Source organism: Engystomops pustulosus, chromosome 3 (assembly GCF_040894005.1).
Source record: "Engystomops pustulosus chromosome 3, aEngPut4.maternal, whole genome shotgun sequence".
Lineage (NCBI taxonomy): Eukaryota > Metazoa > Chordata > Amphibia > Anura > Leptodactylidae > Engystomops > Engystomops pustulosus.
This window is the reverse complement of record NC_092413.1, coordinates 128,116,443-128,141,105: the sequence shown is the minus strand read 5'-3', so window position 1 is coordinate 128,141,105 and position 24,663 is coordinate 128,116,443. Positions and strand designations below refer to the sequence as shown.

The 24,663-nt window shown below is 41.7% G+C and overlaps 1 protein-coding gene and 1 long non-coding RNA gene across 3 annotated transcripts in view; one reads left to right on the top strand and one right to left on the bottom strand.

Annotated features, from left to right (window-relative positions):
- PHIP (pleckstrin homology domain interacting protein) overlaps positions 1–18,792 on the bottom strand; it is a 68,931-nt gene extending 50,139 nt beyond the window's left edge. Inside the window, exons 1-4 of one of the 2 annotated variants that reach the window (XM_072142079.1) lie at positions 18,523–18,792; positions 18,358–18,416; positions 18,197–18,226; positions 17,662–17,721 (exon numbers count right to left, since the gene is read on the bottom strand). In XM_072142079.1, coding sequence (XP_071998180.1) covers positions 17,662–17,721; positions 18,197–18,226; positions 18,358–18,416; positions 18,523–18,565 — 192 coding nt within the window. In that variant the 5' untranslated portion in view covers positions 18,566–18,792. The remainder of the gene's footprint in view (positions 1–17,661; positions 17,722–18,196; positions 18,227–18,357; positions 18,417–18,522) is intronic. The other variant, XM_072142080.1, reaches the window with a different exon arrangement.
- LOC140121918 (uncharacterized) lies at positions 18,117–22,201 on the top strand. The gene is made up of 3 exons (XR_011854220.1): positions 18,117–18,282; positions 20,758–20,838; positions 20,933–22,201. It is a non-coding gene; the product is annotated as an uncharacterized lncRNA (long non-coding RNA).
- Positions 22,202–24,663: the final 2,462 nt, after the last annotated feature.

The following is a 24,663-nucleotide window of genomic DNA, read 5'->3' as shown; positions in this document are numbered from 1 at the left end:
TATTTGGTATATCATGAACTTATGCCTTTTGGAATTGTCCTGACATTAGGATGTGATCAAGTGGTGGCAATAAATAAAACACAGGCAGCATAAGCTATAACTGTACCCTCCCCTCACACTTTATTAACAAAGCCAAGTAGCAGGTGCTGCATTTCCCATTGGTCCTAAGGGGCTTGTTTGTAGAACAGCAGCCTTGATGGAAAAAAAAAATTAAATGGCTGCTTCCAAGAGCCAACAAAGGAACAACAACATGTTTACATAGGAATAATGAATACTGTTGTTACTAAAAGTGTAGGAGGCAGTTGGAGCTTAAAGCAGAACATATATTGCAGATTAACATTGTATTGTTCTTTTTTTCTTGAATTTGTTCATGTTGAAAAATGAAAAAGGTAAATTCCCAACGGATAAATGTTCTTAAAAGGGGCTTTTTTTCAAATAACTGTAAGTAGTTATAGCTTTGGAAAGCTTCAGCATTGTCAAATGATTAAGATTTTTTTTCTTATTGCCCTTCATGTTTGGGCGATATTTGTATATTTGGTAAAGATTCAAAAAATTCAATTAAAAATTTTTGGCCACAGTCATAACATCAAAATAACTTGAAACATTACAAAATGTCTGTCTTATGTTGGAAGGTTTCTTTATGCATAATCTTATTTTTGTAGAATGTTACGAGGCTTCGGTGTGATTTTTCACATTTTCATAAAAATGCAAAATAATACTTTTGATGGACCTGCTCAGCTTTCAAGTCAATTTGAGAGGCCTAAATAATAGTACAGTACATCCCCATAAATTAACCCGTTTTAGAAACTACACCCCTCAATGTATGTAAAACAACGTTCATGAAGTTTCTTAACCTTTTAAAAGTTTCACAGGGGTTAAAACTAAATCGGGTGCAATTTTGACATTTTACATTTTTTGCCTAAATGAAGGTATAAATTCAAATAAATGTGATAACCTAAAACGCTCCACCTAGATTCATAGCCAAATTTCTCCCAAGTATGCCAATACCCCATATGTGGTGGTAACCTGCTGTATGGGCACACACCAGGGCATTGAAGGGAAGATGTGCCATTCAGAGCAGATATGCATTCCCCCTTATTAATAATCTATTTTTTGGCCTTTTGGACATAAAAGGGCTTGTTTTCTCCGAGATTAGATGCACTTTACAAAAACTTCATTTCAGTGGGTCTTTAGCTTATGAGATTTTATTAACTCTTGAATGTATTGAGGAAAAGAAAATAATCCGTTCTAGTTTTTTTGCATTTTTTTGGCTTTTCACCATATCATAAAAATATGTTTATTCTATGGATCACAACGATTACGATGATACCTAATTTATATATTCTTTTTTTCCCCATTTTTAAGTTTTTTTAAAATTTACTGTAGAAAATCTAATAGAGGATATCTAATTTGTTTTTAACCATTGCCATATTTTCAGATGCACAACTTTTTATTTGACAGAGGTGGTCGAAAGCTTATTTTTCGGGGTCCAATAATGTTTCAGATTGTTATGGATGCGGCGATACAATTTTTTATTTTTTTTTTGTGTACAGGAAATGCTGGTGTGTAGGGGACTTTCACTTTATTTCATGTTTTTCTTAAAAACAAGGGCATAAGAAGCTAATAGAAGAGCAGGTGGGGCCCACACAAATGTTAGTGTTCTTGATTTACAATACTTTGTCCTGGTTGTAGATGTTCTTCAAGTGGACATTTTTTCTATCCTGTTACAGAGTACGGTGCAGGGAATAATCATTTTCACATTTTAAAAGATCAGTCAATTTGGGACGCAGAGATAACCAACACATTTCTGTGTTTTCTTTGGTTCTGTTCTAGAGAAAGGTGGGGGGAGAGGGGGAGGGGTACAATTTGAACTTTTTAAAATTTTCTATAGTGGACTCCTTGAAGACTAGTGGGTCTTCTCGGTGATGCAGTATATTGGCTATGCAGACTGTTTATTATACAATATACAGGCAGTCCCCGGGTTACATACAAGATAGGGACTGTAGGTTTGTTCTTAAGTTGAATTTGTATGTAAGTCGGAACAGTATATTTTATCATTGCAATCTCAGACAGAACTTTTTTGGTCTCTGTGACAATTGGAATTTAAAAATGTTGGGTTGTCATAAGAATCAGGATTAGCAATAAATTTTCATTACAGACACCTGTGATAACTGTTACAGCTGTTTATTGTAGCCGAAGACTAAAGTACACAAAATTACCAATATCCAGTGGTCCGTTTGTAACTAGGAGTCGTATGTAAGTCGGGTGTTCTTAAGTAGGGGACCGCCTGTAATATATAATTATTCACACTTCTCGTGTGACGTCACATCCCTCTCCCATGGTGGGGAGGGAGGTGACATCAAGCAAGAGAAGTAAATTGACGCTTGCCCCCCTCTCCAACATGCAAAGTCACGTGATTAACCCCTTACCAACCAGGCCCTTTTTGGTTTTTGCATTTCAACCTTCAAAAATCTATAAACTTTATTTTTCTATGTAAAGAGCTGCGTAAGAGCTTGTTTTTGTGTAACAAATTACACTTCATAGTGACAATATTTAATATTCTATGTTCTGTACTGGGAAGTTAAAAAAAAATGCACTGAAACTGGTGAAAAACCGCATTTGCACCATTTTCTTTTATACTTGATTTTTACAGCTTTCAGTGTCTGCACCAAATGGTATGTCTCCTTAATTCTTTGGGTTGGTACGATCACTGCGATATTTAATTTATATAGGTCTTATAATGTTTTCATACATTTACAAAAATGAAAACCTCATGTACAAAGAAAAAAAAATCTGTCACGGCGAGGACGCCGCCGCCTCGTCGTCACGTGACGTGGGGTGCAACTGTACGGGTTAATTTAGCCTACTCAAACTTGCGCTCACCTTTCACTCAGGACACAAATTGAGCATAAATCACACCTCATACAGCTCCAGAACCAGACCCGCTGCCACCACTTATTGCATTTATACTGGGACCAATAAGTATCCCACTCTACAACAACTCTTGCTTCTCAGGCAGTCACCTTGTCACACCACTAGACATGCACACTCAGCACTCTAGCAGTCACACTTCACAAGGCTAGGAGTTCGCAGAGCATACAGGGACCAAAATTAAAGTGAAAAGCTTTAATTACAAAAAGTTGATCAGTGCATAAAAAGATATTAAAAACAAAAGAATTACAAAATAAAATGACACACAACACGGCAAAACAGTTATAAAATAAAAAGGGAGAAAAATAACAGAAACTTACAACTTAAAGTAAATCCTGATCCCTGGAGGTGGGAGAAATAAGGGACACACTCAGCTTGTCAAGCAGCCCCCAAAATGTGAACACCAATTCTTGGATTTCATATTGTTTTATAACTTCTCAGTTTGGTTCAGATTTCAGAACCTTCCATTCATTAATTAGTCCAGAGGGTCATTCAGGATTGGGCAAAGTTTTAATGAGGGGGGAGAGTCCAGGAATATTTAAACAGTCTTTTGTTTCCAAATCCTGATGCAGAAGAGGGGGGTAGGGAGACCAAATGTCCTTTGGGGTCTGAACAGACCAGTCTTCAGTTCAGAGATTATCAGGCTGTTAAAGAGAACCTACCACCACGAATCTACCTATAAAGGTAGATCGGGTGGTAGGTGGATGTAAGGGACGTGAGGATAGCTCTTTTTAGAGCTAATCCTCATGTCCTCGCTAACTTTATGTAGACTTTATTCCCCTAATATGTAGATTTCGTTATGCGGCTACTGGGGCGTGGAGTAGCCGGCACGAGGCTACACAGCGCGGCTACTCCACGCCCCAGTAGCCACATTACTCCTCCTACCCGGTTGCGTGCGGCGTGCAGCTCCTCGTAGCTGCGCGCCCTCGTCCGCCATGATGGCGTTCTGCGCATGCGCAGAACGCCGGCCGACGGCTGAGCAGTCCCAGCTCCGAGGCCGGAGCTACTGCGCATGCGCAGTAGCCGGCTTGTCGGACGAGGGCGCGCAGCTACGAGGAGCTGCGCGCCGCAAGCAACCGGGTAGGAGGAGTAATGTGGCTACTGGGGCGTGGAGTAGCCGCGCTGTGTAGCCTCGTGCCGGCTACTCCACTCCCCAGTAGCCGCATAACGAAATCTACATATTAGGGGAATAAAGTCTACATAAAGTTAGCGGGGACGTGAGGATTAGCTCTAAAAAGAGCTATCCTCACGTCCCTTACATCCACCTACCACCCGATCTACCTTTATAGGTAGATTCGTGGTGGTAGGTTCCCTTTAAAGCTCCAGGATGTCATAAAAGCTGCCTGGACGCTTCAATAGATGCCAAATATTTAAACAAAGTTTGTAATTACCCTATAGTTAAACCAATCTTATACATTCACAATTAATATCTCCTTGACAAAATCATTTGCCATTTTCTGGTGCTAATAATGTTTTCATATTTCAATGTACAGAGCGGTTTGTGGTGTAAATTTTTGCATGATGAGAAAGTTTTTAATGCTACATTTTGAGGACTGTACTGACCACTTTTATTGCATTTATATATGTTACAAAATGGCGAAAAAGTGGCATTTTCCGTTATGTGGTTTAGTATTTTGATAAATATGTCCGCATGCAAAAATGTCTGACTTTTACAGTTTATATTTATATCAGTTCTAGGAAAAGGTGGATGAATAGATTTTTTTAAATGACTTTTTCCTTTTTTTTACAAATTTTTCAGACCCCCTAGTGTACTTTAACCCTAGGTTGTCTGATTGATCTACCATACTACAGTATGTCAGTATATAAAGGTTTTACTAATCATGTATTACAATGTGCTGCCAGCACATTGTAAGGAATGATCAGAGGTTATACAGCCTAGGGTCCTTGTAAGACCCAAGGCTATCATAGCAACAGATCGTTGCTCCCCGACATCACGGGCAGCGACGATTGAAGACAAGATGCCAGCAGCGATCACAGGGTTAACCCCCGGTTGTTTTTGGTGGGTGCTTGCAGAGGCTCTTTAGGATATCATCACTTTCTCATGGTTTCCCAAAAAAAAAAAATAAAAACTTTTTGAAAAGGAGATTTCTATTCCGATTCGTCAACCATGTGGTCCTTAGACTTCACAAAGTTAGAGTGGGGCACAGATCTGGCGGATATACACAAACTTAACTGAAGCGATCAGCTATAAAGGCTGAGGCTTTGTGGGCTGGCGTAGGAGAAGTTAATAAAGCTTCCCTCTGCGCTTTATTCTTTAGATTTTCATCCGAGTCCACTTTGCAAGAGACCTAGCTATACAAGTGGCTACTACATTATTTTTAAAATCAGCCAATGAGGACTCCTAAGACTTGCGCAGGAAGCCATCAGTGTTTTGTCCATTATTTCTCCTAAAAAACATGCATCCTCAAAAAGAAGAGATGATGTTAATACGTCCCTCTCCCCAAGATTCAGAGTCATCAAAAATATAAACTGCTGACATCACAGGAGAGTCAGTATTTTTTGATGCCGACTTCTATGTTATGTCTTTAGGAGTCTTATTCTCTGTTAACCCCTTCCCGACATTTGACGTAATAATACTGCATGGCGGGAGGTGCGTTCCCGCAATTTGCAGTATTATTATGTCATGTTTCTCCGTTCAGGAGCCGGTACCAGAAGAATGGGGTGCCAGCTGTATGTTACAGCTGGCACACGTCTCTAGTACCCGCGACCTGAGTTTCTGCCGATCGCGGGCATTAACCCCTTACACGCCGCAGTCACGAGTGCAAGGGTCCCATGCGCCAAATCGGACACCCATGCGCAGCATGCTCAGTGTGTCACATAATACAGAAAATACTAATCAGATCCAGAGAAGAAAAACAGCGGATGTGTAGAAAATATCAATTTATTAATTCATAAACAAGACAATAAAAACATTTAAAAACCCAATGAAGGGAATGACAAACATAAAGGACTCTCCTCAATAAGGTATTCCTCACGTAAATGACAAAACAAAAATAGAAAAAATGAACAAGGCTATTAAGAAAAGATTATATACAAATAAAGTGCATCGTGGATTCAATCACAGACAGTTTCACTACAACAATGTAACACCATCTTTGTGTTTTATATTACATTGTTGTAGTGAAACTGTCTGTGATTGAATCCACGATGCACTTTATTTGCATATAATCTTTTCTTAAGCATTATTTGGACCCCATTATTGGGATGATGTGTATATATATCTAATTGACAGCCTGGTTCATTTTTTCTATTTTTGTTTTGTCATTTACGTGAGGAATACCTTATTGAGGAGAGTCCTTTATGTTTGTCATTCCCTTCATTGGGTTTTTAAATGTTTTTATTGTCTTGTTTATGAATTAATAAATTGATATTTTCTACACATCCGCTGTTTTTCTTCTCTGGATCTGATTAGTATATTTTGGATGCGACACCTACTCGCTTACCCTCCCCTCTTTGTTTTCTTAATACAGAAAATACAAAGTCACCAGAAAAAAAAACACATTTGGTATCGCCACGTCCGTAACAATCTGTACAATGACTCAGTAACATTATTGGACCCGCTTGGCGAGTGCCATAAAAACGAAACCAGAAAAACTCGCCAAAAATCATTAAATCGCTTCACAAAACTGTTCTAAAAAGTGATCAAAAAAAAGTTGTGTGTGCCAAAATGGTACCACTGAAAAGAACAACTCAACACGCAAAAAATAAGCCCTAAACCAACTGTCAACCGAAAAATATTAGCGTTATATCTCCGTAAAAATGGCGATACAAAAATAAATGAGATTCTCTGTATTAGTTTTTATTCAGTAAAATTGTAAAAATATATTTAAAAAACTATATAAATGAGGTATCACCATAACCGTAGTGATCCATAGAATAAATATAAAATGTTATTCTTATGGTACGGTGAATGACCCCCAAAACATACAAGAAGAAAGGAAACCAAAATGTACAATTTTTTTCCAACATACATTTAACAGTTAATAAAATCTCATCTATGAGCTAATGACCCACTTAGATGAAGTATCTGTAAAGTGTATCTAATGCTGCAAAATATAAGCCCTTATTTGTCCAAATTTCCCATAAAATAAAAATTGTATAGCCAATAAAAAGGGACAATGCATAATCTGCTCTGAATGGCACAGCTTCCCTTCCATGCCCTGGCATGTGCCCATACGTCGGGTTACCACCTCATATGGGGTATTGTTACACTCAGGAGAAATTGGGTATCAAACTTTGGACAGTTTTGGTATTTTATAAACTGAGAATTTGTAAATTTTTTAAAAAAACACATTCATTTAGCCAAAAAAAATGTAAATTTCAAAATTGCATCCGATCTTGTTTTATCCCCTGTAAAATAATTAACAACCTTCATGAAAGTTGTTTTACATACATTAAGGGGTGTAGTTTTTATAATGGGGTAATTTATGGGGTTTTACTTTTATTCAGGCCTCTCAAAGAGACTTGAAATCTAAGCAGGTCCTGCAAAAGCATGATTTTGTGTTTATGAAAATTTGAGAAATTGTATCTTAAGTTCAAAGCCCCATAACATCTTACAAAAAGGAGAGAAAAACTAATACAGAGAAAATCTCATTTATTTTCTTATCGCAATCTTTACGGCGATATAACGCTAATATTTTTTGGTTGACCGAGTTGGTTTAGGGCTCATTTATTTGTGTGTCGAGTTTTCAGTGATACCATTTTGGCGTACATAACTTTTTTTGATCACGTTTTAGAACAGTTCTGGGAAGGGATTTTGTTTTTGTGGCGCTCACAAAGCGGGGGGAGAGAGGGGGAAGAATGGTGGGGTCTGCTCGCGGCGTGTAAGGGGTTTCTGCCAATCGTGGGTACTCGAGACGGGTGCCAGCTATAACATACAGCTGGCACCCCATGCTTTTGGTAACGGCTCCGTTCAGGAGCTGGTGCCGGAAGCATGACGTAATAAAACTGCAAAATGCAGGAACACACCTCCCGCCATGCAGTATTATTACCTCAAATGTCGGGAAGGGGTTAATGATGCTGCACTGCTGGTGGTAACTGCTGGTACACATCAGTTTGCAAAGCACAAAGAAGTCAGTGCAAGAAGAAGCTGCGAGCTGCCAAAACTGGACTATAACAAGTCTGTCATTCCAGTGCACACTCTTACAGATGGAGGCAGTAGAACAGCTCCAGACTGCACTGCCTACCAGCAGCCCCTGGCATCTCCCTGGTGCATCATTCATGTTCTGTGATAACCACAGGGTAGCATATGACTAGGGGAGCAGGAAATCCATCCCTTCTCCCTTGCTCCAAAACACAGTCATCACTTTAGGAACCCAAGATTCCCACCAGGGACAGTAAAGGAGGTGAGGAGGAGCAGTTTTTATGATCCGGTTTCCTCTCCCTGATGGTGCTGTCAAGGTGAGGAGGATAATAGTTTAACCCTTTTAGGACATTTTTGCAGGTTTTTCACTCCCCACATTCAAAAAGCTACAACTATTATTTTTTTGTTTACAGGAACTAAATGTGAGGGCTTGTTATCTGTGGGACAAACATTACATTTGAACATTTGCAGCATGTTCTTATGGGTCCCGTATTTTTTTACTATTTTTCATAGCCCCTAGTGTACTTTAACCCTAGGTTGTCTGATTGATCTCCTACCATACTACAGTGTGGCAGTATATGGGGATGTTACTGATCATGTATTACAATGTGACATTGGCACATTGTAACAAATGATCAGAAGCTATACAGCTTAGGGTTTGTAAGACCCAAGGATGTCATAGCAACAGATCATCGCTCTCTGATAACATCACGAGCAGCTGCGATTGGATCCCAGATAGCGTCACCCTCCCACAGCCAGCAGCGATTACATGCTTAATACCCTGTGTTTTTGGTGGGGATTTGCTGAACACTCGAATAAGAGTGTTATAGGCAAGTAGGTGTAGTTTAATTTCACATAAAGGACATCTGCCACCAGGATGAAAGATTGTAAACCAAGCACTGCAACATACTGGTGTGTACCCCTCCTGTCAGGATGTGCTCTTTTTACTTCTTAAGCCATTGTTTTGATTTTAAAAAGTTGTGAAAATTATGCAAATGGTCTGAATGGTCTCCAGGCTCCATAGATGTCAATGGACCCTTAAGCCCCTTTGGCTCATTTGCATAATTTTTAAAAACTTTTTGCATAAAAACAAGAGCTTAAGAAGCTAAAAGAGCAGATCACGCCAGATGGGTCACAAACCTGTGTGCTTGGTTTAAATCAGTGTGCTTGGTTTACAATCCTTCATATGTCCTTTAATTTTTTTTTTCTTCACCGTTTTTGCTCTGGGTGTACCTTTTACAACGTTTATATTTGTTCTCCCGTAGCTCTGCTGAGGAATTATTTTCTTGCTTTTGTTTCTCAAGACTATACCATGCTCATATACTCCAGACTTCTGTATGTCTACAATAAGTCAAACTTGAGATCTGTGTTTAACCAAATTACACCTCCCCTTTATTCTTTGGGTCAGTGGGATCACAGGGATACCAAGTTTATTTAAGTTTTATAAGGGGCTAGTAGATTTAAAAATATGTAAATCATTAATACCAAAAAAAAAAAGTTTGCAGAATTCTGAGGCAATAACTTTCATACTTAAAGGAAACCTACCACTTAGAATGGCAGGGGTAAGCAGTAAGTACGAGCATCAGCTCAGGGTGAGCTGGTGCCCGGTACTTACAGCTTACACCGACCATTCTAAATGGTAGGTTTCCTTTAAGGAGTCATTTTCTGTGGTACGTGTGGGCGTTTTCATTTATATCAATTTGTGACCTCAATGAATGTATGATTATTTTTAATTAAAATAGTTCTGGCACAATAGAAGAGGCATTTTGGGAGAAGGCGCTACCTAACAGGTTTATGATTTTTTACTGTTTATTTTTGTTCTAGGGTATTGGTGGGGGGGGGGGGTTTAAACTTTATTTCTTTTATATACTGCAATACTACTGCAAACAGTCACCACCCCTACCATGTCCAAATATGAGAAAACATGTATTCCCCAAAGTCATGTTGCGGCAGCGGGTGTGTGAAGATGGTTTATGGGCATTATACAGCAACTACCCAAGGCTAGCCCGACTGTATATAGTTGTTGGAGGATTTAAATGTTGGCTGCACATAGGTGCCACCATCTTGGGCCAGATAGTCTCATACCCACCCCCACACTCTTGCGAAGGGTTGTGGTGTCTCTTAGCCAAACCTCCAAATCAAACTACTCGATTTCCCGAACTTTGACTCCCCAAAATGGTCACCGACTTGACAGTCCTGTTCTCCTGGTCACTAACTGTGCTCGAGATAAATGCAGGAATTCCTTACCAGTGTCTTTTTTCTTTAATCTATAGCAGATGAGCTTCACTCCTGAGCATGCACAAGAAGTGCAGCATACACTCATCTCAAACACAGGAACAGGGGTGCACAAGCCACACCAACAGGCCACATGTAGCACATCAAGCTAGGAGTTGTAGTCCGCACCCTGCTGACAAAGTCCAATGAGCACTTCTGTAACAGATGTAGCAACAGTAACAGTGCAGCTGAGAAGTCCACTATGTGTCATGAGGTTACATGTGTCATGGTCAGGACCCAGAAGTAGGAAGTACTTGTCAGCTGTACTGTACTGCTCCCAGGTCCTCTCCTGCTTCAGGTCTATTTATTGCCGTTGTGTGGTATATTATTTCTGGGTTGGCATTTTGTACTGAACTGTGGTTGTTGGTACATCTAGGATTTTGGGTACTGATGAGGCCCCTTAAAGTTGAGCAGTATGACAGCATATTCCACGATATAATAAATGTTGTTCACCCAGGCCTAATACTTAGATCAGGAATAAAACATTGAAAGGGAATTTAATATAATCCGCAACCCTGCCGTGGCATCATAGTGAGGCATGCGATACGTTGCTTTGACAGCCGATAGTGTAACAGGTGTGTTATTCGGCACAATCTATAATAGTGTGCTGGTGGAACACTACTATAGATCAACAGGAAAATCCCCACATACTGCAATACAAAAATTTCAAAGAGCCACATTTTTTCCCCATTTTGCGAAACAAAATTTAGCGTTAAATTGGTCATGCAGTCCTCCAGATTATTATTTGTACAAAAGATTAAAACATTTTTAAATCTACTAAAACCTATATAAAATTTGGTACCTCAGTGAGAACACCAACCCAAAAAATAAAAAGGTGTCATTTGGAGCACACACTAAAAGCACCAATAAACAGGGCCCAAAAGAAAAAATGGCACAAATGTGTTGTCATAAATTTCACCGCATTTGGAATTTTTTTTCAGCTTCCCAGTGCATGGAATATTAAATACAATCCGCTGACAAAAAGCCCTCATATACAACATGTGCAGAATTATTAGGTACATTATGATAACATGCCTTTTTATATATGTTATCCTACTCGAACCTGTATAGGCTGGAAAGCAAACTACCAATTTGGTAAATCAGGTTATGTGCATCTCTGTAATTGGGAGGGATGTGGTCTAATGACATTAACACCCCTATATAAGGTGTGCTTATATATATATATATATATAAGGTGTCTCTCAGAGGGCTGCAGCAGTCTTGAAGTTGCCAAATTTTGAAGCGCAAGCGTATGTTGAAAAAAAAAAAAAAAAAGACGCAAATTAAATGCCCACGAATTGAGGAGAATCAAGCGTGAAGCTGGAAATTGTCTTTAGTCAACAGTTTTGTCATATTTCATAACTGCATCATTACTGGAGTATCACAAAACACAAGGTGTACGATACTCAGGGATATGGCCAAGGTAAGGAAGGCTGAAAAAAAAAAACACATTTGTATGAGAAACACAAGATAAAACATCAAGACTTGGCCAAGAAATATCTTAACACTGATTTTTCTAAGGTTTTTTGGACTGATGAAATGAGAGCTACTCTTGATGGGCCAGATGGATGAGCTCCACTCCGACCTAGACAACAGGAAGGGGGAGGTGGGGTATTGGTATGGGCTGGTTTCATCAAAGATGAACTTGTGGGACCTTTTCGGGTTGGGGTTGGAGTAAAGCTCAACTCCCACCCTACTGCCAGTTTCTGGGAGACAACTTCTTCATTCAGTGGTACAGGTATTGTTCAAGAAAAACATGATTTTCAAGCAGGACAATGCTCCATCATATGCATCCAAATACTCCACAGCATGGCTGACCAGTAAAGGTCTAAACAAAGATTGACAATGCCCCCATTTGATCTGAACCCCAGAGAACCTGTGAGATCTACAAGGAGGGAAAACCGTCACCTCTCTGAGCAGTGTCTGGGGTCTGTGGAAGCATAACAAGCACGTGACAGAATCTATGGACGGAAGGCTTTTCAGTGTCATCGTGATGAAAGGCGACCATTGGTCACGGATTTGTTGGTTTTTGTTTTTTTTTTATTAAAATGTCATTTTTATTTCTACATTTTCTGTTATATTGTCACAATATACCTTGTGAAAATAAACAAGTGGGATGGGTATATGTGTTTTTTATTAAGTTGCCTAATATTTATGCACAGTAACAGTTACCTGCACAAAACAGATATCCTATGTATATATGTTATGAAATTCTGAAAGTGAGGTGTCCGTAAGGGGTTAAACAATTCTGAAGCAACATTTCCTAAAATGGTGTTGAGCTACATCTCAGATAATTGGCCTAAAAAAGCCATGAATTTAAAAATGCTTAGAACAGTTCATGTAGCAACATTAACATCTTCACAACTGCCATGTAGCTTTATACATGCTATTTGTACATGCCCCATGCAGATAGCACCTATAGCTACAGACATGATCACATTGTAAAATTGTAAACAGTCTTATTTCCTGATAAGTGTAATATCAGGATTGTGTTTCTAGGTGAAAAAGACCTGGAGATATCCACTGTTAGGCTACACTCACTACACTCATCCCCTGCTCCAATGTATGCCTGCCATACATGGTGTGAATGTAGCCCTTAAATACTGCTCTCAGTCCTCGACTAAATTTAACAGTTCAGTTTTCCCTTGAAACATTATCCTAATATTATATTCCAGAGCCTGGATTTATGAGCAAGTGTCCATGGTTTATCATGCTTGATTTCGATAGTAGGTTTACTTTAAGGGATCCAATCCTGCAATCTTTTTTACACAGAAGTCTATAGGAGCATGAAAATATACATCAAATCTTCATCAACATGCGGATTTCATGCAGAATTCACCAAGCCAAACGGGATGGGATGGGATGGGATGGGGGGGGGGGGGGGGGGGACCTCCAAAGAGACATATCTGTATGAAAAACGCACACATTAAAAATATGCGTACTGGATGCGGATTTTTCTGAACTGAACTTCTCTTAGTTACGCAGCGCTACACAAAGCATGACAAAATGGTCCCAATCTAAACAACCTACCAGTAGGTTTTGGAGCCCAAATATGGCCTAAATATGTGCAACGGTTGTGCAACGTATGCGGCCGTATATACGTGCGGTATACAGAACCAGTGGGAGGCGTATTCCAGTGGTGGCGAACCTATGGCACAGGTGCCAGAGGCGGCACTCAGAGCCCTTTCTGTGGGCACCCAGGCCATCGCCCCAGCACACCAGACAAGACTCAAAGAATCTTCTTGCAGTTCCAAGAAACTTAAAAGATGCTGCTTTCATTCATATTTTGATACGGACTTCCCTACTTGGGACTGTAGGAAGAGGGAGAATTTGACAGGGTCTAAATTTTTGGAGGACCTCATGCTGGCCCCACGATTCTCGGTGTACAGAGGGAAACTGGAAAGAACCTAAAATGATGAAAATTTTCTATTGTGTTGCTGTCCTCAGAAGGCCAATATGATTGAAAGTTGTTGAACAGGGAGCAATAAGTTACTGCTTTAATTTTCGGTTGGGACCTCGCGATAAATAAGCAGGGTTTTGAGTTGCAGTTTGGGCACACATACTCTAAAAGGTTCACCATCACTGGCGTATTCTATCAGCCAGCCAAGCCAATAGTCAGCAATCCAACATTTGCCAGCACACCATATTTTATGTAGAAACTGTACGGATACAGTGAAATATGTACCGTAGTTAGTTCATTTCCGGGAACTCCAGAATCATTGTTCAAGCATTCCCCCATCTGTCCCAGTTTACTTCACACCAGATAGTCAGCTATGGCCATGATCACATGTATGTACAAGCCTTACAGGTAAAGGCTTCATATTTAGGAGGAGACCACCGTGGTCACACATCTACACAACATCAATGCAGGAATAATACATTTTTCTTTTGTGAAAGACTCAATACCCCCATAAACGTAATTTGATGAACATATATAACCAGCAAAAACAAAATCTTGACAAAACAGTATTCAAATCAGATAGATTTTTTCAGTAATTTTTAGGTGGCTTTAATAAATTGGTAATGCTTTTAAATCACTCATGCCAAAATGACAGACGTGCATTTGTCAAAAGAAGCCCAGTCAATCATGGAAGAAGTCAATTAACATACAGGCGGTCCCCTACTTAAGGACATCCGACTTACAGACAACCCATAGTTACAGACAGACCCCTCTGACCTCTGGTGAAGCTTTCTGAATGCTTTACTCTAGTCCCAGACTGCAATAATCAGCTGTAAGGCGTCTGTAATGAAGCTTTATTGATAATCCTTTGTCCCATTAGAGCAAAAAAATGTTTAAACTCCAAATGTCACTGGGGCCAAAAAATTTTTTGTCTGGATCTACAATTATAAAATATACAGTTTCGACTTACATACAAATTCAACTTAAGAACAAACCTCCGGACCCTATCTTGTATGTAACCCGGGGACTGCCTGTATTCTCATTACATGTACCATGGTCATCCAGACCAACAACCTCACAGGTCAAGCGGAGTCAGAAAATGTCCATCAGAAACCACTAGTGCAGTGGTGGCGAACCTCCGGCACCTATCACAGGTGCCGGAGGTGGCACTCAGAGCCCTTTCCTTGGGCACTTGTGCCATCAATCGAGTTCACCAGACAGGACTCAAGGCCTCTTGCAGTCCCAGGCAGACCAGGAACCTAGAAGGAAACTACAATGATGATCCAAACTTCTTATCATTTCTACTGTATTAGTGTACTCAGGGGCCTATACAATTTAAACCTGTGATAGAGAAGGGAGTAATAAGTTACTGCTTAAATTGTCGCATTGGCACTTTGCGAAAAATACATGGGTTTTGGTTGTAGTTTTGGCACCTGGTGTCTAAAAGGTTTGCCATCACTACACTAGTGGATGCACTGCTCGGATCCCCATATAAATAACTACTGTTCTCTTCAGCCTAGTTATTAAAAATTCAACTAAGCAATTTTTAAAAAGTTGTTGTGAGATTATGATTTAATTTTTACACTAATAGCTTTATAGGAATTTAGTAGTTAAACTTTTTTAGAAATGGGTTCAACATGTTTGCAGGGGCACAGGGATGTGATTTTTTTATTTTTTATTTTAAAGGACACCTGTCATCAGGTCTCTGTCACTATTTCTGTCATCTCTACCTGTTGCAGCAGCTCACCAAGATCCCATCCCAGCCTTTAGTTATTTCATACATTAATCATTGTAAAATCATCTATTCTTTATTATGTAAATGAGGCTGGTCACATGGTCAGAGGCAGTGATGTCACTCCTGGTACCCCTCCCCTCTCCCTGCTCATGTCTGTATGTAATGTATAGTAAAGCACTGCTAGTGTGTGTGCTGCATCTGCTGACATGCTGCATCCTCCTAATACACAGAGACAAAGACATCAGCTACACAAGTACCTGACATGTTCTGCTATTACATGGCTGCATCCTGGAGCTGTTGTATCTCTCTTTACAAACACACACAGGCTGCAGGAGGCGTGGCCACCAGCAAGCACATGGAGCAGCCACACACCATTATACAGGCTGTCAGTCAAGCACTGGGGGTGTGGCTGTACCTCCCACTCATGAATAAGCTGGACAGCATGAATATGTTAATGACTCATTGGACATCTCACAGGTCATTTGCATACAGCTTCAGGACCTCATTGCTTAGGTTTACAGGCATGTAGAGGGACAATGAAGGGACAGAGGCAATGCTCTCTAATGGCAGTTTATGAAAACCTATTTAGATTAGGGGGGTTATTTTGCATGACGGGTTCTCTTTAAGCAAATTCTCAACTCCTTTGTGGCTTTCCTAACAACAAGACATACCCCATAAGTCATGCTTTAAGTTAGCCTACATGCACACAAAAGTGTGCTTTTCTTGCGCTGGCACCAGAGACTTGTGGTCCGGTGTTTGTGATCCATGGGTCATTGGCAGAATAGGACTTGCTCCTCAATTTCCAGCTCAGGCAGTCAGCTCACAGAGGCTGAAAATACTGCTGTGTGGGAGCCCATACAGATATGGGGTTATGTGCTAGCTGTTGAAACTGATTAGAAAACATCCAAAAAGCATGTTCATGTACAACGTCTTTCGAAAGTATTCATCCCCCTTGAACTTTTCTACCTTTGCCACTTTTCAGGCTATAATATATAAATCTCAATCACACAACTCTGATAGTAACAGGCCGTGCACCTGTGACACCATGGACAGATTTCCATTGACAGGAAATAAACATAGAAGCTTTCTATAGAAGGGAAGCAAGCAGAGATCTAGAAAACAGGTGAGGAATTGATACAGAAAGTATATTGGAAAATTGTATAATTTTTCCTTACACAAACAATATCAATTGCTGAAAGTGGACAACCCCTTTAAATCAGCATCCCATTTAAGGAACACTAACAGAAAAAAAAAAAGAACAGATCAACTATTCTGGCAATTTAGCAACCCATTAAAAAAAAAAAACATTTCTTTATATATCAGTGAAAACCTGACCTCATGTACTTTGACTTCAACTCGTGAGTCTCATACATGACACAAATCAGAGTAGTGCATGTGGGTCAAACCCATGAGAGTCCTGTAGACCCGGACAGAACTTTTTTGGGAAAGTAGTTGTTACTACAGATTCTGTTTAATGAATGCAGCCAACTTTTTTTTTTTTTCATTTAATCACACTCCAATATTACTGGGGACATAACAGTAGTGAATATACACCCCGAAGGGGGCGGTCACCCAACTTACACATACAAAAACAGATTTTGATTCAACATATGCAATTCTATTCAGGACTCCGGAAAAGCTGGATGAAAATCACTCAACATGAAAAGCATTCTATAGGATGGTTATCTTAGATAAATAAAATACCATACACCCCCATTATTTCTAGTAATATTAGTGTCATGGAAGAGAGTACACCCCAGGACTGCACAGCGGCGTGCTCCCGGTCAGCTGAGCCCGTTTTGGGGCAGAATACTTGCTGACATTGATGCGCGGTGCCTGAGGCAGAGTGTGTGTGAGGCAGCACAAAGCCCGCCCCTCCTCCTCCTCAGCTTCTGCTTCCAGGGCTGCAGGCCCCGCCTCCCGCTCGCCGCCGCCGCACAACATCCATGACGTCTCTTTTATTTCTCACACATTAAAATGGATTTCACCTGGCTTTCTCACGACACAGCGGCATGTCACCTCACAATTGACAGCCCTTGACACCCCAGTCCCCGAGCAGCCCGACGAGCCCGGTCCCGTCCCCACACCCCTATTGTATCGCTTATAACACGCAATATACATCAATGGCAAGTCCAAAAAATGCGGGAAATTCAATTTTATTTCACTGTGCGAAAATATAAGGTAATAAAAACTTTTCCTCAGCACTAGGAAACTCACCAAATTTTGGTAAGTCCTGGGGTGCTCCTGGCCGGTCCAGTCCACCCTCCTGGGCAGCAGCTGCAATGTAAAGAGATAGAGTGAGGGGTCTGTTCACATTTGCACACATCCTGGTCAACTTGTATAAAAACTACTTATATTTATATCCATTTATAAATGAGCTTTGTGGCTGCGCCTGCACCCAGCCCTCAGCTCCTGTGCCCTGCGCTCTCTCTGGAGGGCTCTGCACTACAGCCGCCCGGTAACCACCCCAAAACCTCGCAGGGGACTGCTAGGGCACATCTGCCACCCTGGTGCTCCCCAATAATAAACAAGTCGCCCCCACGCCCCCCGCTAAATGCTGCCTGCCAAGGAAGGGGAGGAGGCGCTGCACACGCAAGTCTTTGCCGTTTACTAGCCCCTTGTCTTTAGATTTCGTTTCTTGTGATCTAAAGGGGGGTGACGATGCGATATCAGGGGTACATAGTGTAGGACGCCCCGTATTTTAGGGGGGAACCCACCCCGATCCCTCCTCCCCAGCCGCATCCCCGCTCACCTCCTTCTTTTCCACTTCTCGGATTAGGACCTAAGAGAGGGAGAGAGAGCACAAGATCACCAAGATAGCCTGATGCTCCCCGAAAGGTAGATATTGGGGGGCTGGCATCTAAGTGCACAGAACGGAGGGGGCAGCACCCCCTTCATGTGGGCTTCTTATACCTGGGCTGCCTCCGGGCAGGGTCCATCTTCCAGGAATCTGGCAATGAGGAAATAGAGCTCTGCAAGACACAGAAACACACGATGAGGGTACACGCATCCACATCTCTCTCCACCACTGGATTACACATCCATACATATTGTTTATTGCTGGGAGGGGGCACATACCGGATCTGAGCTCGGTGCTGTGCTGGCTGCTGGAGGAGGACATATTGGGGCTGCTGGGTATCCCCCCTCCTCCTCCACTTTGCCTGCACTGCCTCCTCCTCCTCCCGCTACCGCCGCCGGAGCGGATCCCCGGGCCCTGCCCCTGGAGCTGTCAGGGTCTGGAGCAGGAAGGAGAAAGACAAGCCTGCGCTCTCCACCATGCAAACCAGGCGGAGGGAGGAGGAAACAACAAGCCACAGAGAGAGCGACTCTCACTGCCTGTTGTATCCCTCCGCCCAGCACTGAAGAAGGCAAGAAAAGAGTCCCACTCTGCCTACCAGCTCCGCATAACTTCCACATTCCTGGAAACCCCCTGGTTCCTACGTGGAACCCGTTAGCGGATATGCGCGCACTCCTTAATGTGAACACACTACAATATAACGCATCCGTTATTATTAGCCGAATTTACTTCATGCTATTGGCCTACCAAAACTGGATGGACAGTAACTTTCCCAATTAGGTGCAGAGCCAATGCTAAATTATTATTCCGATTATTAGCAATATTAATTTGTCGGTCACATGACTGGACACATAGGGAAATTGTACATGAAATCGAGTTTAATGGCTAATCAGGTTTATAGATTTGTGGGTCAAAAAAAATTATAACATCTCCAAAATAAGTCAGATTTGGAAAATGTGATAATGTTGGTAGTGTGGATGGTGTGAGCTATAATATTGCAGTACATTACATCCATAGAAAAAGATGTTGTGTGTCACATGTCATATCACAAAACATATTTGTCTCACAGGCATTGACATTTTTTTTAAATATACATTTTTATTAACTTTTTTCATTATTTCATACAAAGAAAGTAAAATACTAAAATAATAGTGAGACATTTTGACAGTAAAGTACTGGCATATTATGTAGTTTTATAAAGTTGTTGTAACAAAAAACAGCTTTCCCTTGGTATTGCTCTCTTGTTCAGCTGGCAGAGGTGATTTCCTTCTACTCCCTCACGATGTGGTTCCTATATTCATCTTTGGTGGGAGTGTAATACAGTTAATCCCCTTCCCACCGGTCGCTTACCTTGTTCGTTGTCTTCCTCTGAGCCAGTCACAGAGGAAGAAGTGCCTCCTCTGCTCGCCCTACTACCTGCATCGGTGACACATCCCCTCACATCTCGTACAGTCCCTCTACCCGGCACTAAACCTCACTAAAATTTTCAAACTCTCTCTCTCTCTCTCTTCTGGTGTCGTTCCCTCTTCTTTCAAGCATGCGTTTGTTACCCCTTTACAAAAGAAACCTTCCTTGGACCCAACCATTGCTACTAATTACCATCCAGTTTCTAATCTCTCTTTCATCTCCAAATTCCATTCTCAACTAACCAGTTATCGATCAGCTGACCCCCTACTTGACCCCCCTCCAATCTGGATTTCGTACTATGCACTCCACTGAATCTGCTCTTTCGAAAGTCTCCAATGATCTCCTCTGTTCTAAATCCAAAGGTGACTAGTCTCTCCTCATTCTTCTGGATCTCTCAGAAGCGTTTGATACTGTGAACCATTGGCTCCTCCTCACTCTATACTCTCTTAGTATTCTTCCTATATCTTTTTCAGTGTCTCCTTTCCTGGATCTCTCTTCTCATCCTCTTACTGTTGGGATTCCTCAGGGCTCAGTCCAGGGTCCTCTTTTCCCTCTTCTCTTTTAGCTGCCCCCATTGCACAAACCATCAGCAGATTTGGTTTTCAGTATCATCTTTATGCTGATGATACCCAGCTACATACTTCTGCACATAACATCGCTCCTGCCTTACTTCAGAACTTTAGTAATTTTCTCTCTGCCATCTCTAACAATATGCCCTCTCTCTTCTTGAAACGTGCGGGTTCGCACCTGTACCCTACCAGTTCCGGACCTCGCCTTGACGCATCGCACATCCTCCCTGCTCCTATAGGGACTGTGTGGCCAGCTCTACCCCCAACTCCGTACAGCTCCAGGGTACCCGGATGTTCGGAACACATGTGGTGACTCAGGTCACGCGCTCCAGCTCTTTGTATGACAACATTCTGTTGCACCGAAAGTTACATATTGCTACTCCGAATGGCAGCGGTACATTCAAAAACTCAGTTGCAGGTAGCCATTCTGTCTCTGAGGTCTAGGATTCACCCACCGCTCCGACAATAAGGTACTGTGCACTGATGTTTGGTTTTTTTTGGAGGCCTTAATGGTACTGATGCATGTGAATTATATTATAGGTTCCTATGAAATTATCTATCGTTCCTAGCGAGATTCTTTCCATGGAGGCCTGTGTATCAGAACCCCTATCCAAAGATCCTGTAAGTGTCCAATGGGTATGAAAGGGGTAGGGGCTCTATTTCTAATATCCCCTATATAAGTTACACACTCCCTCTCTTTCTCTCTCTTTGCTAGGAGCCTAAAGAGAAAGAGAAATCAAAGAGCCTTCTAAGGAAGGGGAGAGAAAGAAATCTACTTCTCGAAATGCAACATGTGTAATGCGAAGCTTAACCCAGATTATAAAAAACCAGTGTGTTTTCTAGTCTGTTTGGATAATCTACTGAGGGAAGAAATAATAGGTTTTATGGAAGAAATACGTTCCTTTATTAAAGGAGAAGTCCAGACCTCCATAGCCACCTCTATTGCCTCTCTTAACCTTCCCAGTCCCCCACAAAAGAGAGCTCTGATATGTGCCTCAGAATCAGATCCTGACTCAGGCGGTAACTCTTCATTTAAAGACTCTCTAGAAATGGAATCCAGTTACCTCTAGTTTTGAAATTCATTTCTCAAGGTAGATGTCCAGGTCACAAAACTGACTAAACGCACCAATCTTCCCTTTGAAGACTCGAAGGAAAGACCTGATTGATATAAAAGCGGACAGTTTGGGAATCTACCATGCTAAACTTAAAAACTAATGTAGCCACTACTTCAGTAGCCCATACTATGTACTTCTGCCTATCAGAGCTGGAAAATTATATTAGGTATGGCACCCCTAGAGAACTACACCCCTAGAGAACTACATCTGCAACCACTTATCGATGATGCATCAGGAGAATCAGATTTTCAACAAAAGAGGGTGCTTTATCTTTTGCGACGAGGCGATCTCTATGACACTGTCTCTGTAAATCATACAGAGACAGTGTTATGTACGGATGCATTCAGCCACAAGTGGGATGCTCCTCTCACTTATGCATTTCCTTCGCTTCCTATAATCGCAACGGTTATACAGAAGATCCAAAGGGACAGATCCAAGATCATTCTAATCGTACCATTCTGGCCATAAAAGAGCTGCTTTCCCCTCTTAGAGAAGATGGCTCTAGCAGAACCCTTCATGCTACTCAATCAAGGGAATCTCTTATACCAGGGACCGCTGTTCGATCCAAATCCTCAAGATCTCAAACTCTCAGCTCGGATCCTGAAAGGAGACTCCTAAGGGCTAAGGGCCTGTCTGATAAGATAATCTCTACTTTGCAACAAGCAGACAACAGGTTACCTCAGCCATATACCTGAAGATATGGAAGAGGTTTGTATCCTTCTGTGGTTCAAAGGTTCCTAATCAGTCTTCTCCAAATATCTTACAGATCATGAATTTCTTGCAAGCCGGTTTTGACAAGGGTCTGAAAACAAGTACCCTTAACCCCTTAACGAGCTGGCCCTTTTTAGTTTTTTCACTTCCATTTTTCACTGCCCACATTAAAAAATCTATCATTTTTTTATTTTTCTACGTAAAGAGCTCTGTGATGGCTTGTTTTCTACATAACAATTGCACTTCATACTGATGGTATTTCATTTAACATATCATGTACTGGGAAGCAGGAAAAAAACTCCAAATACACTGAAAATGGTGAAAAAACGCATTTGCAACGTTTTCTTGTGGGCTTGGATTTTACGGCTTTCACTGTGCGCCCAAAATGACATGTCGACTTTATTTTTTGGGTTGGTGCGATTATGGGGATACCAAATTTGTATAGGTTTTATAATGTTTTCATACATTTACAAAAATTAAAACCTGTACAAATTTTTTTTTTTTTTATTTTGCCATCTTCTAACGCTAATAACTTTTTCATACTTCGTTGTATGGATCTGTGGGTGGTGTAATTTTTTGCGACTTTTTCAATGCTATCATTTTTAGGACTGTGCTACCTTTTGATCACTTTTTATAGATTTTTAAAAAATTTTCAAAATGGCACAAAAGTGCCATTTTTTACTTTGGGCGCTATTTTCCGTTACGAGGTTAAACCCAGTGAAAAACCTGTTATTATATTTTGATAGATTGGGCATTTTCGGACGCGGGTATACCTAATGTGTTTATGATTTTTACTGTTTATTAATATTTATATCAGTTATAGGTAAAGGGTGATTTGAATTTTTAGGTTTTTTATTTTTTTTACTTTTTTTTTATTTTTACTATTTTTCAGACCCGCTAGGGTACTTTAACCCTAGGTTGTCTGATCAATCCTTACATATACTCCATACTACAGTATGCCAGTATATAGGGATTTTCTTCCTCACTCATTACAATGTGTAGCAAGAACAAGAAGAAGTGTCATAACGACCATGAATTGTTAACAAGAGACCAAAAAAATAGATAAAAACACTTAAAAAACTGGGATACACTGCAAAGACTCACTGAGGTGAAAACAATACAATCACCATCACAAACCCCTCTGGCTGTAACAAATTCAAGCAGTGTTTATGTAAACAATTTTTGTAAACAATAATGTAAACAGATTATGAGATACATCACAAGTCAATAGGATAGATGGGTATATACTAAAAACCCTCTCTATACAACCTGTCACATGAAAAGGTTCACAAGGTGTGTCAGTTAATAATAATGAACACCTAACTCAGCCAGGAGGTGTGAGAATTCACCCCACGCAAGGACTTTAAGGACTTCACACGAAGAGAAGTCTCCTTGTGTGACGTAATGTGTCGGTTGAATTCTCACACCTCCTGGCTGAGTTAGGTGTTCATTATTATTGACTGTAATAGAGGCTGTCATGGCGACGGATTGCCGCTCCCCGATCCTCGGTAAGATGACGGCACTGAACGCTGCAATATGCAGCAAAAAATTTCCGCCTATGGAGAGGGCTCAGTCCGTGACCCCTCTCCATGCACCAGGACCCGCCGCGCGCTGGGTAGGGAAGGGGTTAAAGTACAGATTGCAGCTCTCAGTGTCTTCGTTGACTTATCCCTGGCTGACAATAAATGGGTCAAAGCCCCCTTGGACTTACCCTTAGTACTAAACTGGGCCTCAATTTGAACCTCTTGATCCTGTTAGCCTTAGGAATGTAACTCCCAAGACAGCCTTCCTAGTAGCAATTACTACAGCTAGAAGGATTGGGGAGTTTCCGGCTCTTTCAATAGAGTTTAATTTCTGATGAGAGGATCACACCAACGCTTGACCCAAACTGTGTTCCTGTCACGGGTGGTCCCGCGACCCATATCGCGGGTCGCGGGCCCACCCGTGCTTCCTTGCCCCCGCCAGCGCGCCGCCAGCGCTGCTTACCTTCCCCGGCTCCTGGCTCGCTCCCTGCCGCCGTGCGCGGTCCCGAATGCTAGGGCGCGCGCGCGGTCACTTCTCAAAATTTAAAGGGCCAGTGCGCCATTAATTGGCGCTGGCCATTTTGGCAGAATCTATTTAAGCCTGCCTCTTCCTGCAAGCCCCTGCCGGATCTTCGTGCCTAGCGCCCTAGAGAAAGCTTTTCTGATGCCTTGTGCTCTTCTTGTGAATTCCCGTTGTGACCCTGGTTCCGTTTCTGACATCGCTCCTTTGCCGCCTGCCCTGACCTGTTGCTACGTCCCTGACTCCGAACCTTTGCTGCCTGTCTTGACCTCCTGCCTGTCCCCGACTACGAGATTGCCTGCCGTTTCTGTACCTCGACCTTGGCTGCCACTGCGGACAAGTCACGCCTGTGGAACGACCTGGTGGTACCACGCCGCAGCTTGTCTAACCCGCTTTGCGGCGGGCTCTGGTGAAAACCGGGTACCACTTAGACTCCGGTCCCAGGTAGTGGCTTGTGCCATCGTCCGCAGTGGTTCAGAGGATCCACAACCTCACGGACCCTGACAGTAAGATCCGGCCATGGATCCCGCCGAGGTTCAGCTTCCTACCCGTCCGACTCTGGCTTCCATCGTGGTCC